At 40.7% G+C, this 16,455-nt stretch overlaps 1 protein-coding gene across 2 annotated transcripts in view; it reads left to right on the top strand.

Annotated features, from left to right (window-relative positions):
• Window positions 1-16,455, top strand: part of SNX31 (sorting nexin 31) — an 82,603-nt gene that overhangs the window by 57,369 nt on the left and 8,779 nt on the right. For both annotated transcript variants that reach the window (XM_032758479.2, XM_032758478.1), the window contains 3 exons: window positions 347-550; window positions 8,584-8,697; window positions 13,510-13,587. In XM_032758479.2, the coding sequence (XP_032614370.1) occupies window positions 347-550; window positions 8,584-8,697; window positions 13,510-13,587 (396 nt within the window). The remainder of the gene's footprint in view (window positions 1-346; window positions 551-8,583; window positions 8,698-13,509; window positions 13,588-16,455) is intronic.

Here is a 16,455-nt window from a genome sequence, read left to right as displayed (position 1 = left end):
GTTCATGCATTTTATGGACTCTTTTCTTCATTCTTCATTTACTCATGGAATATTTTCATTTCCACTGTGTACCAAGCACCATAACAGGGGCAGGGACACAATGGTGAAAGAGGCAGGAATGGTCCCCTCCCTGGAAGGACACTCCATGAATCTCCCCTGGGCTTCTGGTGAGCACCAGGGGCATTATCTCCATTTGTACGATCAAGAAAAGGAGCTTGCATTGTGACTCAGTTCCATGTATTATCCTAGAATGGCAGTAGCTTCTGACATGAGGTTTTCATCTGTTTCAAGTGGTCTTTTGCTTCCTCTTGCCTCCCCTCTCCCAACATCACCCTCTTTGGAGCAGTTTTTGGAGCTGGCCCGGGAGGTACAGCACTATGGATACCTGCAGCTGGATCCTTGTACCTGTGACTACCCAGAACCAGGCTCTGGAGCTGTTCTTTCTGTTGGCAATAATGAGATCAGCTGCTGCATCACCCTGCCTGACAGCCAGACCCAGGACATCGTTTTCCAGATGAGCAGGGTGAAGTGCTGGCAGGTCACTTTCCTTGTGAGTATCTTGGCACCTTGCTTTGCCTATGACTTAAAAATCCTAGTACCCTTGGATGACAAAGTTGACACTAGGGAGACAGGTTTGCCATTTGAATCTGTACCTTGAGTGGAGTGACATCTAAGCCACATTAAATATCACCTAGTGGTAAAACCTATCTGTAGTCTGATGCACGTTCCCCACCCGGAGAAGCAGAGACATTGATCTTTCCACCTTCCCAACAGCAGGCCTCCCTACTGCTTGAAGGATGGCTGTAGTAATAACAGCAGATGGAAATAACAGCTACCATTTATTGAGCACTTACTACATGCTCAGTGTTGACAAGGTCTCTACCCTTCAAGACTGGCACTGACTGGCAGGGCTCTTCTTACAACACCTTGGCATCATGCTTGCATTGCCAGCTCCTCCCAAGAGAAACCCTTATTAGATTTATTGAGTGCCCACTTTGTACCAGGGGCTGCGCTGCACTGTCTGATCTATTATTTAATTCAGCCTATAAGACCCCAGTGAGCTAAGTGGTGTTCTCCTCTTTACACAGGAAACTGAGGTTAACTAATAGAGGACAAAAGCTATCAGAGCATGACACCCACTTGTTAAATCCATGAAATCCCTGGGGATTTTTTAGCTGGGCTCATACTTGACCTCTCTGTGGCATTCTATACTGTCAACCATTTCTTACTTCTCAAAAATCTCTCTCCTTTCTCCCCTACTTTTGTAGGCCACTTCTCCCTCTGAGCATTCCTGAAATTCTGGTGTTTCTGGCATTGCATTCTAGCATCATTCCTCTACATATTCTCTGAAATCAATGCCCAGACCCTTCTCAAAGGCCCAGTTTTTTCTACCTCTGATACCTTCAACCGGGTGTCTCACAGACATCTCAAACACAGCCTTTCCCCAAAGCAGACATGTCTTTTCCTCCTTATGCCTTTCATGGGGTTCTTCTGCCTGTGTTCTCTGCTTGGTCAAGGGAACTTCCACTACCACACCCTAATTGCCAAACCAGAAATCTTGAAATTATCTCTGACTTTTCTCTTTCTCTGACCCTACACATTTAAGTGCTAATGGAGGCCTATCCTTTCTATACTTTGTTGTCCCTCAAAAGTCTCCCTTACCAGCCCAGGCAACATGGCAAAATCCCATCTCTACAAACTAATATAAAAATAAGCCAGGCATGAACCTGGGAGGCGGAGCTTGCAGTGAGCCGAGATTGCGCCACTGCACTCCAGCCTGGGCGACAGAGGGAGACTCCGTCTCAGAAAAAAAAAAATAAAAAAATAAAAATAAAAAATAAGCCAGGCATGGTGGTGTGCACCTGTGGTCCCAGCTACTGGGGAGGCTGAGGTGGGAGGATCCCTTGAGCTTGGGAGGCAGAGGCTGCAGTGAGCTGAGATTACGCCACTGCACTCCAACCTAGGCAACAGTGAGACCCTGTCTCAAAAAAAAAAAAAAAAAAAAAAGTTCCCTCTATCTCCGCACTCACAGCTTGCTCTCAACATGCCCTATGTGGATGGGTTGAACAGTTTCCTAACCCTTCTCCCTACACCACTCTTTCCTCCTGGAGGTCAGAGAAAATATATTGTATGATCTTAGCCCTTTGAAACATATGGAAACGTGTTTTGTGGCCCCAAATTTGATCTATCTTGATAAATGTTTCACATGTATCTCAAAAGAATGCGCCTTCCGTTTTGGGTAGAACATTCTATAAATATCAATTGCCTTAGGGATTGGCTCGTTTTTGCTCTGCATAATTTGTTGGAAGTTCATCCAGGTTGCTGACTATATCAGTAGTTTGTCTCTTTTTATTGTTGAGCAGCAGTCCATGGTCTGGACGTGCCGAAGTTTGCTTAACCATTTACTCATTGAAGAACCGCTGGTTGTTTCTAGTTTTTAGCTATTATGAATAGAGCTGCTATAAATCTTCACATACGGGTATTTGTCTGACCATGAATCTTCATTTTTCTGGAATAAATGACCAGGAGTGCAATTGCTGGGTCATACGGTAATTGCATGTTTACTTTTTTTTTTTTTTTTTTTTTGAGACGGAGTCTTGCTCTGTCGCCCAGGCTGGAGTGCAGTGGCGCGATCTTGGCTCACTGCAAGCTCCGCCTCCTGGGTTCAGGCCATTCTCCTGCCTCAGCCTCCCGAGTAGCTGGGACCACAGGTGCCCACCACCACACCCGGCTAATTTTTTGTATTTTTAGTAGAGACGGGGTTTCACCGTGTTAGCCAGGATGGGCTCGATCTCCTGACCTCGTGATCCGCCTGCCTCAGCCTCCCAAAGTGCTGGGATTACAGGTGTGAACCACCGCACCCGGCCGAATGTTTACTTTTTAAAGAAACTGCCAAATTGTTTTTGAGAATGGCTATATCATTTTACATTCCCACCAGCAATGTATGAGTGAACCAGTTTTCTGCATTCTCACCAGCATTTGGTGTTGTCACTATTTTTTTTATTGTAGTCATTCTAATATATGTGTAAAGATATTTCATTGTGACTTAAGTTTGCATTTCACTATGGCTTATGATGCCGAATATCTTCATGTGCTTATTTGCCATCTGTATATCTTCTTTGGTAAAATGTCTTCTCATATCTTTTGCCCATTTTTGAATTGGATTGTTTGGCTTTTTACTGTTGAGTGTTGAGAGTTCTTTATGTATTCTAAATACCTGTTCTTTGTTGGCCATGTGGTTTCCAATTATTTTCTCTTACTCGATAGTTTCGGTTTTGTTGTTGTTATTGTTGTCATTTGTTTGTTTCTTTGTTTTTGTTTTGAGACAGAGTCTTGCTCTGTCACCCAGGCTGGAGTGCAGTGGTGCAATCTCAGCTCACTGCAGCCTCCACCTCCCAGGTTCAAGGGATTCTCCTGCCTCAGCCTCCCAAGTAGCTGGGATGACAGGCATGTGCCACCAGGCCTGGCTAACTTTTTGTATTTTTAGTAGAGATGAAGTTTCACCATGTTGTTCTGGCTGCTCTCAAACTCCTGACCTCAAACAATCTGCCCGCCTTGGCCTCCCAAAGTGCTGGGATTACAGGTGTGAGACACCACACCTGGCCCACTCTATAGTTTTTCATCCTATCTTAAATAAGGTCTTTTGCAGCTCAAAAATTTTTAATTTTGATTAAATCTAATTCATCAGTTTTCCTTTTTTGCATTGTGCTTTTGCTGTCAAGTCCAAGAACTCTTTGATAAATCCTGTTACAGATGCTGAAGTTTTTCTATTTTTTTTTCCTAAAAGTTTTAGAGTTAGGGGTTTTACATGTCAGTTGATGATCCATTTCCAGTTAATTTTTGTATGGAACATGACACTTAGGATAGGGTTATCAGGCCAGGTGCAGTGGCTCATGCCTATAATCCCAGCACTTTGGGAGGCCGAGGTGGGCAGATCGCTTGAAGTCAGGAGTCTGAGACCAGCCTGGCCAACATGGAGAAACTCTGTCTCTACTAAAACTACAAAAATTAGCTGGGCGTGGTGGTGCACACTTGTAATCCCAGCTATTTGGGAGGCTGAGGCAGGAGAATCTCTTGAGTCCGGGCGGGGGAAGTTGCAGTGAGCTGAGATCACGCCACTGCACTCCAGCCTGGGAGACAGAGCAAGACCCTGTCTCAAAAAACATAAAATAAAATAAAATAAAAATAAGGTGGTTATCCCCCACCCCCAACCTTTTGTTTGTTTGCATCTGGAGGTCCAGTTGCTCCAGCACCATTTGTTGAAATGACTGTCTGTCCTCAATTGAGTTATTTTTATACCTTTGTCAAAAATCAGTTGGGCATGTTTGCATGGGTCTGTTTCTAGGTTCTCTGTTCTGTTTGGCTGATCTATGTGTATATTCCCCCACCAATATCACATGTGTCTTTCTCTGTAACAGCTTTATTGAGATATAATTCACATACCATACAATTCACCCATATAAAGTATACAATTCAATGGTATGGCATTTAGTATATTCACAGAGTTGTGCAGCCATCACCACAATCAATTTTAGAACACTTTATCACCTGAAAAAGAAGCCCCATGCCCTTTAGTTGTCACCTTCCTATCCCCCCAGCCCTAAAAAACCACTAATCTACTTTCTGTGTCTATAGAATAGATTTGCCTATTCTGGATATTTTATATTAATGGAATCATATAACATGTGATCCTTGTGACTAGCTTTTTACTTAGCATGTTTCCAAGGTTCATTCTTGTAGCATGTATCATCAGTACTTTACTATTTTTTATGGACAAATAATATTCCACTTTATGGTTACAGCACATTCTACCCATTCATCCACTGATAGACATCTGGGTTGCTTCTATATTTTCCTGTTATGAATTATGCTGCTATGAACATTTGTGCACAAGCTTTTGTGTAGACATATGTTTTTATGTCTCTTAAGTATATACCTAGGAGTAGAATTATCATTGGATCAAATGATAATTCTGTGTTTAACTTTTTGAGGAACTGCCAGCCTAGTTTCCAAAGTGGCTGCACCATTTTATATCCCCAGCAGCAGTGGAGGGTTTTGATTTCTCCTCATCCTTGCCAGTACTTGTTATTAATTTTTTATTATAGCCAGCCTAGTAGATAGATATGACATGGTATCCCATGTGATTTTATTTATCTCAGTATTTTTTCTCTCTCTGCTTTATTTGGGGTTGTTTCTATTGCTATAGCTTTAAGATTATTGATATTTTCTTCTGTAATGTCTAACATTGCTATTTATCCCATCCAGTGCATTTTTACTTCTAGTGTTGTATTTTTCATCTCTAGAAGTTCTGTTTAGATCTTTTTTATATCTTCCATTTCTCTCCTTATCATGCTTCTATTTTTCTCCAAATTCCTGAGTGTATGGAACATACTTTAAATAGCAGTTTCAATATTTTTGCTACTAATTCCATCATCTCTGTCATTTCTGGATCGAATTCTACTGACTGATACTTTTTTCTTTTTACTTTTTGTTTGTTTGTTTGTTTTTATCACCTGGCATTGAGTATGCACTATTGATTGATTTTTCTACTGTTTTCAGATCATATTTTCCTCCTCCTATGCATGTCAGATAATTTTTTGTGGTATGCTAAACATTGCGAATTTTACATTGTTGAATGTTGCATTTTACTGAATTCCTTTAAAGAGTATTAGATTTTATTCTGGCATGCAGTTAAATTACTTAGGATTGGCTTTACTTTTTTTTTTTTTTAAGAGACAAGGTCTCACTCTGTTACGCAGGTTGGAGTGCAGTGGCACAATTATGGCTCACTGCAGCCTCAACCCCGTGGGCTCAAGAGATCCTCCTACCTCAGCCTCCCAAGTAGCTGGGACTACAAGCATGTGCCTATGCCCAGCTAATTTTCATTTTTTGTAGAAACAGCGTCTTGCTATGTTTCCCAGGGTGGTCTTGAACTCCTGGTCTCAAGCAATCATCTGCCTCACCTTCCCAAAGTGCTGGGATTACAGGCATGAGCCCCCATGCCTGGCCAGTTTTACTTTTTTGATGCTTGCTTTTAAGCTTTCTTTTTTTTTCTTCTTTTTTTTTTTTTTTTTTTCGAGACAGAGTCTCGCTCTGTCACCCAGGCTGGAGTGCAGTGGCACGATCTTGGCTTACTGCAAGCTCTCCCTCCCGGATTCAAGCCATTCTCCTGCCCCAGCCTCCGAAGTAGCTAGGACTACAGGCGCCTGCCCGCCTTAATGAAGTTGCAGAGTAATCTTTAGTCTAGGGCTAATTTAGCCCTTTATGCCTTAGCTACCATTCTTAGTGCTCTACCTGACATCTTGTCTATTGTCTCTCTGCTCTGGCCGATGGGAACATGAACTCTTTCCATCCTTGTTTGTGAGCTCCTGCAATTTCCAACCTACTGCTTTCTGGATGTTCTTTCCCCAGCCTCATGTAGGTTTACTCTGTACATGCATAGATCATTATTCAGCCAAAGGTTTGTCAAAAACTCCCTAGAGCTCTTGCTGTGTTTAAAGCCCTAGTCTTTGGTATTCTGCACCACAAATTCCAATCTCAACTTCTTGAAACTTTTACCCTTTCTCCTCCACTCATTAAGACCCCTGGGCTCTGTTTGGGTTCCCCGTCTTTGTGTTATATCCTGGAAACCTCTTCAGGTGGCAAGCTGGGATAATTATGGGTCTCACTTCATTTGGTTTTCCTTCTCTCTGGGTTAACAGTACTGCATTATCTGTTGTTCAGTGTCTGAAAACAGCTGTTTTCCAATTCATGTTTTGTTGTTGTTGTTGTTATTGTTTTCGAGATGGAGTCTTACTCTGTTGTCCAGGCTGGAATGCAGTGGCGCAATCTTGGCTCACTGCAACCTTCACCTCCCAGGATCAAGTGATTATCCTGCCTCAGCCTCCCAAGTAGCTGGGATTACAGGCACCAGCCACCACACCCAGCTAATTTTTTGTGCATTTTTAGTAGAGGTGGGGTTTCACCATGTTGGCCAGGCTGGTCTCAAACTCCTGACCTCAAGTGATCCGCCTGCCTCAGCCTCCCAAATTGTTGGGATTACAGGCATGAACCACTGCACCCAGTCTCCAATTCATGTTTTAACTGATGCTGCCAGACCAATATTTCTAAAATATAAATCTAATTCCTGTTTTTTGGAGATAAGGTCTTGCTATGGTGCCCAGGCTGGTTTTGAACTCCTGAGCTCAAGAGATTCTCTTGCCTCAGCCTCCCAAAGTGCTGGGATTACAGGCATGAGCTACCACACCTAGCTGAAACCTCTTAAAGAAAATCTGTTGCCCTTAGGATAATGTCTATTGCCCCCTGGGGGGAAAAATATCTTTTTTCTTTCCCTATTTCTTTTTTGTGTACTGCATATAATCTGCAGGAAGGGATCCTTAGCTTATAAAACCTGTAAGAGTTAGGGCTCTTTGTTGGCAAGCAATAGAAACCAACACATTGGACTCTAGTGGAAAACGGGATTTATTGGAAGGATATGGAGTAATCTTCAGATTCAAAGGAAAAACGGATACAGAGGCTTTAGAAAGTTAGGAACCAAAGGAGCTCAAGCTTTCTAAGAAATAGGAACTCTATCAGGACCTACCATTTGGGTCTCTCTGACTGGAATAACATGAGGAGCATAGAGAATTACTTGTCCACTTGGCCTGAAATTTGGTCATATGCCATCCTCTGACTTTTCATTCCCTGACAGTCCTACATAGATAGCCAACAGTGGAAGAGGGATGGTTTTTCCAAGGGTATTTGAGACTCCATTACTAGGAAAAAGAATGACGGATGCTGCAAAGCAAAAATCACAGATGTTGCCTACCAGGCTTTCAGGATCTGGTCCTAAGCCTCTTCTCATATCACCCTCCATGCCTTGGAGCCTGTGCTGCAGCCATATGCACAGCCCCTTGTAGTGTCTCCAACATGCCTCAGGACATTTGCACTTGCTATAATATTTCCTCTTTCAAAAATCACCTCTCACCTCCCCTACACAATACCAAAATAAAACCACCATGACAAACTTGGGTAGTTTCTACCTCTGCTCAGATTGCCCTTCCGGGAAGTCTTCCTTTGCCCTCCTAGCCTGGGTTAGGTGCCCCTCCTATTTACTTCCATAGACCTGTGTTTCCTTCCTAACACTTAACTATTAATATATCAAACTGTGGTGATTTACTTTCATGGCTCCTCCATAGACTGATACCTTCTTGGAAATAGGGACAGTCTCCCTCATTTTGATATTTTGCCCAACACATTAATGGGCTTTTTTTTTTTTTTTTGAGACAAAGTCTCACTCTTGTTGCCCAGGCTGGAGTGCAATGGCATGATCTCGGCTCACTGCAACCTCTGCTTCTCTAGTGCAAGTGGTTCTTCTGCCTCAGCCTCCAAAGTAGCTGGGATTACAGGTGCCTGCCACTACGCCTGGCTAATTTTTGTATTTTTAGTAAAGATGGGGTTTCACCATGTTGGCCAGGATGGTCTTGAACTCCTGACCTCAGGCGATCCGCCCGCCTCGGCTGGGATTTCAGGTGTGAGCCACTGCGCCCAGCAAATTAATGGGCATTTAAATTTACATCAAATATAAAATATTTTCCTTTTTAGGGAACTCTGCTGGATACAGATGGGCCCCAGAGGACTCTCAACCAGAACTTAGAGCTCAGATTTCAATACAGTGAGGATAGTTGGTGGCAGTGGTTTGTTATTTACACCAAACAGGTGAGTTCTCAGAGCAGACCTTGAACATCCTCTGTGCTGAAATACTGTCTTGCTTGCTAGGGTGGATGAAGCACATGACCCTAACCCAACTAGAGCAGGACACTAAAGTGTTCTATGCACTCTCGTTTGGGACTGTAATACCTTTGATTTTGTTTTATATTTTGTTTTATTTTACTAGTCACCATGGCCTTTGTATCAGTTAGAAATGAATTTAGTTACCAAGTAATAGAAGATTCAACCAACAGTGGCTTAGACCAGGAGTCCATAGACTTTTTCTTAAAGGACCAGATAGCAAATATTTTAGGATTTGAGATCCATACAGTCTCTGTTGCAACTGCTCAACTCTGTTAAAAGCAGCCATAGGCAATATGTAAACAAGCGGGTCTGGCTATGTTCCAATAAATCTTTATTTACAGAAACAGATGGTGGCCTAGCCTTGTTTGCCAACCCCTGACTTAGGCAATACAGATTTTTATGATCTTAGTTAATAAGAATACTGAAGGTAGATGATTGGCATCCCTATTATTCTCTTGACCTTTTCCAAGCAGATAAAAAGCCACTGGTTGAGTATCCCTTATCCCACATGCTTAGCACCAGAATTGTTTCCAATTGCAGATTTTTTTAAATCTTGAAATATTTGCATATACATTCATGTGGTACATAACATTTTGGTCAATGACAGTCTGTATATATGGCAGTGGTCCCATAAGATTATAATACAGTATTTTTACTGTAGTTTTTTATGTTTTTTTTAATGTTTCACCTTTTTCCTGTAGTACCTTTTCTATGTTTAGGCGATACACATACTTATCATTGTGTTACAATTGCCTCAGAATTTATTCAGTACAGTAGCATACTGTACAGGTTTATAGCCTAAGAGTGGGAGGCTCTATCATCTAGCTTAGGTATATAGCAAGCTATACCATCTAGGTTTGTGTAACTACACTCTATGTTGTTTGCACAATGACAAACTTGCCTAATGATGCATTTCTCAGAACATACCCCCATCATCATTAAGTGATGTATAACTGTATATAATGAGATATCTTGAGGATGGGACCCAAGTCTAAACATGAAATTCAATTATGTTTCATATACACCTTAAACACATAGCCTGAAAGTAATTTTATATGACATTTTAAATAAATTTGTGCATGGAACAAAGTTTGTGGGCATTGAGCCATCAGAAAGCAAAGATGTCACTACCTCAGCCACCCATGTGGACCATCTGTGGTTGTTGGGCATCACCATCATTCCTGACTCTGAGTTTATATGCTACTGATAAGCAATCCATTTCTTATACTTATTCACATATAAATAATCAACAGTAGAAAATATGACATACCATTAATGCAGTGAAAAATTATGTGTTCAGGGTAGCTAATCAGCACAATAGCATCACCAGAATACCTGTATCAGCTGTGAAACCTGTGAAACAACAGCAACAGAATCTGTGCTGTACACCTGGATTTTGACTGTTACTAGTCACAGGAGATCAGGTGTGGAATTTCCCACTCGTGGCATCATTTAAGTGGCTCAAAAAGTTTCACATTTTGGACTTTTGGATTAGGGATGCTCAATCCATATCTCTCTTATCTGGAAAGCTAAAGTTTTACCCCAGAAACCCCCCAATAGACTTCCTATTATGTTTCAATGGCCAGAACTGGATCATATGACCACTCCTAGCTGCAAGGGAGTCTGGGAACCAAGCATCTAGCAAAGAGAAACAGGATTTATGATTGGCTTAGAGTAAGCATGAACCATTGCCTGGGGGTGAGCATGTTATCGTCCCAAACAAAATCAGTGTCTCTTAGGAAAGAAGAAGGGGCAATGGCTGTTGGGTAGCCAACTATCCATGTCTACCATAGGCTTTTAACTAAAATTGGAGTAGAAATGCTAAAAAAGAGAAAATCTAAATGCCAGATCCAATTGAAAAGTCCTTTTTACTAAATTAAGCCATTTCAAATTGGAACCAAAATTGTAGATGTTCTGAAATGGAATCAAAATAGTAAAGTACTCTTTGCATCGATGTCATATTCAACTTGAGTCTCTGGTGATCAAGCTAAGTTCCATGGAACATTCTGGTTCAGAAGCCAAGGCCCCTTTTGACTCTTTACTTCTAGTATAGTTGAGTCATTATATCAAAGTCCTCTGAAAACATGAAGTACTAAACCAAAATTCTAGGTTAAAGGAGTGGGTCCTTAGGTACATCTTAAATATGAAACATCTTTAGGGAAATGGTAGACTGGTTTGCTAAGGCAAGATTATCAGTCATTTGGAGAGACAGAGAGATTTGGGTAGTAAAACTACCTCCCAACCTCAGAATGCTAAGTGTGGTTAAATTTTACTATGATTTTTAAATCTAGTCAGTAGCAAATGAGTTTAAACCACAGTAAAGAGGTGCAATAAACATTCTTTCAAAGGATTCCTAGTAAGGTCTTATTTCCCCTGGAGTGTGAGTTTTACACTCAAGTACACCCAAGGGCTACTTTTTAAAAACATTATAATTTTTATGGATATATAATAGTTGTACATACTCAAGGGCTACTTTTGCAAAAGGTAGAAATGTGACTTGTGTGCTTTGCAAATACAAATGAGGGCTTGGGCCCAAATCTTTTTGAGACCTTTTAAATGAAATCTGAATCCTTGGCCAGGCGCAGTGGCTCATGCCTGTAATCCCAGCACTTTGGGAAGCCAAGGCCAGCAGATCACTTTAGGTCAGGAGCTTAAGACCAGCCTGGCCAACATGGTGAAACACCATCTCTACTAAAAGAACAAAAATTATCTGGGCATGGTGGCAGGCACCTGTAATCCCAGCTACTCAGGAGGCTAAGGCAGGAGAATCCCATGAATCTGGGAGGCGAAGGTTGCAGTGAGCCAAGATTACACCACTGTGCTCTAGCCTGGGCGACAGACAGAGCAAGACTCCGTCTAAAAAAAAAAAAAAAAAAAAAAAAACTCAATCCTTTTACTTTGTCTTTTTTAAATTTTTTATTCATTTTCAATCTTTTCATATTTAATAAACCTGACAGTTTATAGCAGAGTCCTGGCCTATGTACTTGTGTACATTGTATAGGAATATGGAATTGGTCTGCATCTTATTGGACACTATTAAACGTCCTTCCTAGCTGCATTTGCTCAGGGTTTTGTTGTTTATTTTATTATCTCGTTTTGCATAGGTTACATATATGCACATATAAACAGGGCTAGTTCTTAGCAAAACTAGGAGATCAAAATGTTTGCACAAATGCCACATCTGTTAATTCTTTTAAAAATTGATGTCAGCCCTTTTTTCTCTCTTCCCTCTTTTCCCTTTTAAATAAAATTGATTCCTATAATGCTCTACACCCCTGCAAGACATTGAGAGCTATATGTAGCCCATTTTCCCTCTAATTCTGCTTTCTGTGTTCTCCCCTCCAAGAACTTCCTACTTGGCTACCACCCCAGCCTGTGCTTTCTCTCACTCTCTCCTCCCTTCTCCTCTCCATCCTCCCCTCCAACCCCTGACCACCCCTGAACACAGCCCTGCACTAAGTTCTTATAGCCTCAACTTTGATTGGCAGTTGTCCCAAACCTTAGTAGGGCCAAAGGAGAAAACAGCAAGCCAAGAATTAAGAGCAGGACAAGAGAGAAAAAGGATTAGTGGGAAAGGAGCAAATGGGAAAATCACAGGGAACCTTCAATTTTGCTCATAGTATTGAAGAGCCTGGAATAAGGAAGCCCAGCTTTTGTGTAGCAAGTTGTACAACTGTGAGTGTCTTGGCACTAATGGTGATTAAGCCACGAAGGATAGTGGAGGTGACTATCAGTCTAGAACATGAGTGATTAAAGATACTAGAAAAATAAGAAAGTGGGCCAGGCACGGTGGCTCACACCTATAATCCCAACACTTTGGGAGGCGAGGCAGGTGGATCACTTGAGGTCAGGAATTCGAGACCAGCCTGGCCAACATGATGAAACCCCGTCTCTATTAAAAATACAAAAAAATTAGCTGGGCGTGGTGGCAGGCTGAGGCGGGAGAATTGCTTGAACCAAGGAGGTGGGGGTTGCAGTGAGCCAAGATCGCAGCCACAGCACTCCAGCCTGGGTGATGGAGTGAGACTATGTCTCAGGAAAAAAAAAAAAAAGAAAAATAAGAAAGTGAAGTGAAGAAAAACAGCTAATCTTTTTTTTCAGTTTAGTAAAAGCAATAAGGTGCTAATATATTCCTTCAAACAAACCAGTTACTTTTATGCCCAATATTTTTAGTAGAGGCAGGGTTTCACTATGTTGGCCAGGATGGTCTCGAACTCCTGACGTCGTGATCCGCCCACCTCGGCCTCCCAAAGTGCTAGGATTACAGGCTTGAGCCACCGCGCCCGGCCTTTTATGCCCAATAGAGATCTCTCAATGATTATGTATACAATGTCTAGAATTAAATATAGGATTGACCATCATCAGTTCATCTCATTATAATAATAATAATTAGTTTTTATTGTTTGTTGCTCATAAAACATGATCTGCTTACAAAATAATAGAAAACATGGGATGCAAGGGGGTGAGTTTTAAGAGGAAAAATGTTAATAGTGAGATCCTGGTCATTTTTCATTTCTGTAAAAAATTTGCTGTAAATATATCCACATAATTGAGAAAATTTATAGTTACTTGCTAATTGGATCTTATGAAAACTTCTAGATGTTAACGAAGAAATCTAAATTCTCGAATGTGTGTTATTGGAGGACAGAGTCAAAATCTGCTTTGTGGTGTGAGGAGGGAAGAAAGAGAGTGAAGATTTCTTCAGTTACAAGAGTTCTTTATTCCTGCATTTCTTAGACTTTTTTGCTGAGTAGCTGCTTGAAAAAGATGATCTCAGAAAAGATGGTAAAGCTGGCTGCTGAGAATCCAGAAATGGTGAGTGCTCTTATCTATTTATATTTTTCACTTTACGTTCCCACCATCAGCCAACAGTTGGAGACCAAACTACACTCATGAGCTCCCTGGGCCAGCAGGTCTAGTCCTAAAGGGAGGACTCCAAACCACAGAAGCAAGCTCCTCTTCCCTCTGGTAGCTCAGTGGTCAGGATGGCCTGTCTTTAGAAAGACAGGGCGGAAGGAAGCCTGTCTTTAGAATTGAAGTCATTTTTCCAATGAAAAGTCATCTTCGGGTTACTGAGAATTCTAACCCTCGATTTTGTATTGTTTTATTTCAGCCTTCTCTGACATGGAGGCTTTCAGATTTATTATAGAAGCTACATCTTCAAGTCAGGGTCTTGAGGGGGTCTTTAACACAGTGGGGATGATCTTATTATAAGTTTATCTCTAGAAAGAATCCATAGCTTCTTGATACTTCCATTGTGCCAAATGAAAATGCCTTTAACAGTTGGGGGAAGTAGTAAAATAAACTCTCAAGGCTATTTTTTTTTCCTCAATATAAAATTAAACTTTATTGTTCTAGTGTTTATTTATTATTATATTTATTAAAGGCCTAGTAACTCATCAAAAAGTTTGTCGAGAAGGCTGTGAAAAAATTAGATTTTAAACTGTTTTAATTGCCTAGTCATTATCATGATACAAGTATGTCCCAAACAATACAATACAATTTTTTTTTAAATGATTAGAAATACCAATGCCTGGGGCCGGGCATGGTGGCTCATGCCTGTAATCCCAGCACTTTCAGGAGGCCAAGTGGGGGGATCACTTGAGGTCAGGAGTTTGAGACCAGCCTGGCCAACATGGTGAACCCCCACCTCCACTAAATATACAAAATTAGCTGGGCGTGGTGGTGTGCACCTGTAGTCCCAGCTACTGGTGAGGCTGAGGCAGGAGAATTGCTTGATCCCAGAAGACAGAGGCTGCAGTGAGCCAAGATGACACCATTACATTCCAGCCTGGGTGACAGAGTGAGACTCCATCTTAAAAAAGAAAGAAAGAAAGAAAGAAATACCAGTAGCTGGTTGACATTCATAAACTTAATTCTTTTGTAGAATATTATATTGATGTTTTAAAATATAATAGAAAATACTGGGAAACTTTTCTTTTCTTTTCTTTTCTTTTTTTTTTTGAGATAGAGTCTCGCTCTGTCGCCCAGGCTGGAGTGCAGTGGTGCATCTCAGCTCACTGCAAGCTCCGCCTCCTGGGTTCACACCATTCTCCTGCCTCAGCCTCCCGAGTACCTGGGGCTACAGGTGCCCGCCACTACGCCCAGCTGATTTTTTGTATTTTTTTTTTTTAGTAGAGACGGGGTTGCACCATGTTAGCCAGGATGGTCAGGATCTCCTGACCTCATGATCTGCCCGCCTCGGCCTCCCAAAGTGCTGGGATTACAGGGATGAGCCACCGCGTCTGGCTGGGAAACTTTTCTAATGTTTTCATTTAAATTTAGACTAAGAGGATGGATGACATCTTTAGTTAACATTGATCTTTACTTGACTTTCCAGCTTTTTTCTAAGAAAATAGTTGTGTTTTGTAATTATTTCTCTTTCTTCTAGAACTGAACGTACCTTTTCCAGGGAAAATAAATTCACTGCCTCTTGGTGATTGAACAATTCAAAATGTACTAGAGAGTAGTAAATCAAAGCAATAAAAGAATCAAGGAAACTCTTTTTAAAAGAGTAGTATAATAAAATCCAACCTCTCAGGCAGGATGGACCCTCTTAGGCTGAGATTATTGTATGTATTAAAAAGAAGAAAGAGAAAAGTAGTTAACTGAAGTAGCCTCATTAAAAGGGAGAAGTGCTCTCAAATGTGGATGAAAAAAATGTAAGCTACTTGATTCAGGAAATACTTGTACAATGAGTAGCTAAAGAGTTAACTCAGTAAAATGGAGAAAGTAGTAATCTATTTAAAGTTTTCAAGAAAAACAACCACACTATGTATCTTAAGTTTGCACATGAATCGAAATCCATAATTTATCTCTGAGGTTAGCAAAATCAGCACATTAGTCAGTACCTTTGTATTGCTTTATCCAAATATTTAACACGTTTTAGTTCCAGAAACTCTTTTTTTTTTTTACTAATTTTGGCTCTTGGAATGAAAAGTTCAGACCTTTCATTTTGAAAATTGGGTTTCCAAGAGGATTTTGTAAGGATAGTCTGCATTTTAATCTTGAATTTTATCTACAAAGCTCTGGGTAGAGCGGAACCTGGGAGGTAGAGAGAGCAGACAGTTCAGTGTTTGAACTCATCCTGAGTGCTGGGCCCCCTCACAAGTACAGTCGATTAAAGTCATTTTGTGGCTCAAGGAAACCATATAAATGTACCATGGCAACATTCCCTTGTTTTCCAGGGAAACACACAAAGTCAAAACTGACACATAGCACTTATAGAAGGCTTGTACGGACTAGGACACAGAGGTCTCTATTTTGCAGGGCAGGTTCCGAGTCCAAGATTTTGATCATCTTAAAGAATCTGAAGAAGGGGAGAGAACTGTAACCAAATGATCCCCATAAATAAGGCAGATGGTCCCTAGAAGCAGATTAAATAGTGCTAGTTTTATCCTAGTAAGAAGAAATGAGGGAAAAAAGAAATGTATTGTTAACTTAGTTAGCTTTAGGTAATGTTTTCAAAGATAAAACTTGTGCTCTGTTTATGAAGACATCATTAAAATTTGGGTCAAGCAAATGCACTAAAGAATAATGTAAACATACAGCCACAACAAAAATATATTAAGTTCTTAAATGCTATATATATATATATATATATATATATATATATATTATATTAAGTTCTTAAATATAAAAATATATTAAGTTCTTAAATGCTATATATATATATAAATACTA

Source organism: Hylobates moloch, unplaced genomic scaffold (genome assembly GCF_009828535.3).
Source record: "Hylobates moloch isolate HMO894 unplaced genomic scaffold, HMol_V3 SCAFFOLD_9, whole genome shotgun sequence".
Taxonomy (NCBI): Eukaryota; Metazoa; Chordata; class Mammalia; order Primates; family Hylobatidae; genus Hylobates; species Hylobates moloch.
This window is presented reverse-complemented; position numbering and strand designations above follow the sequence as displayed.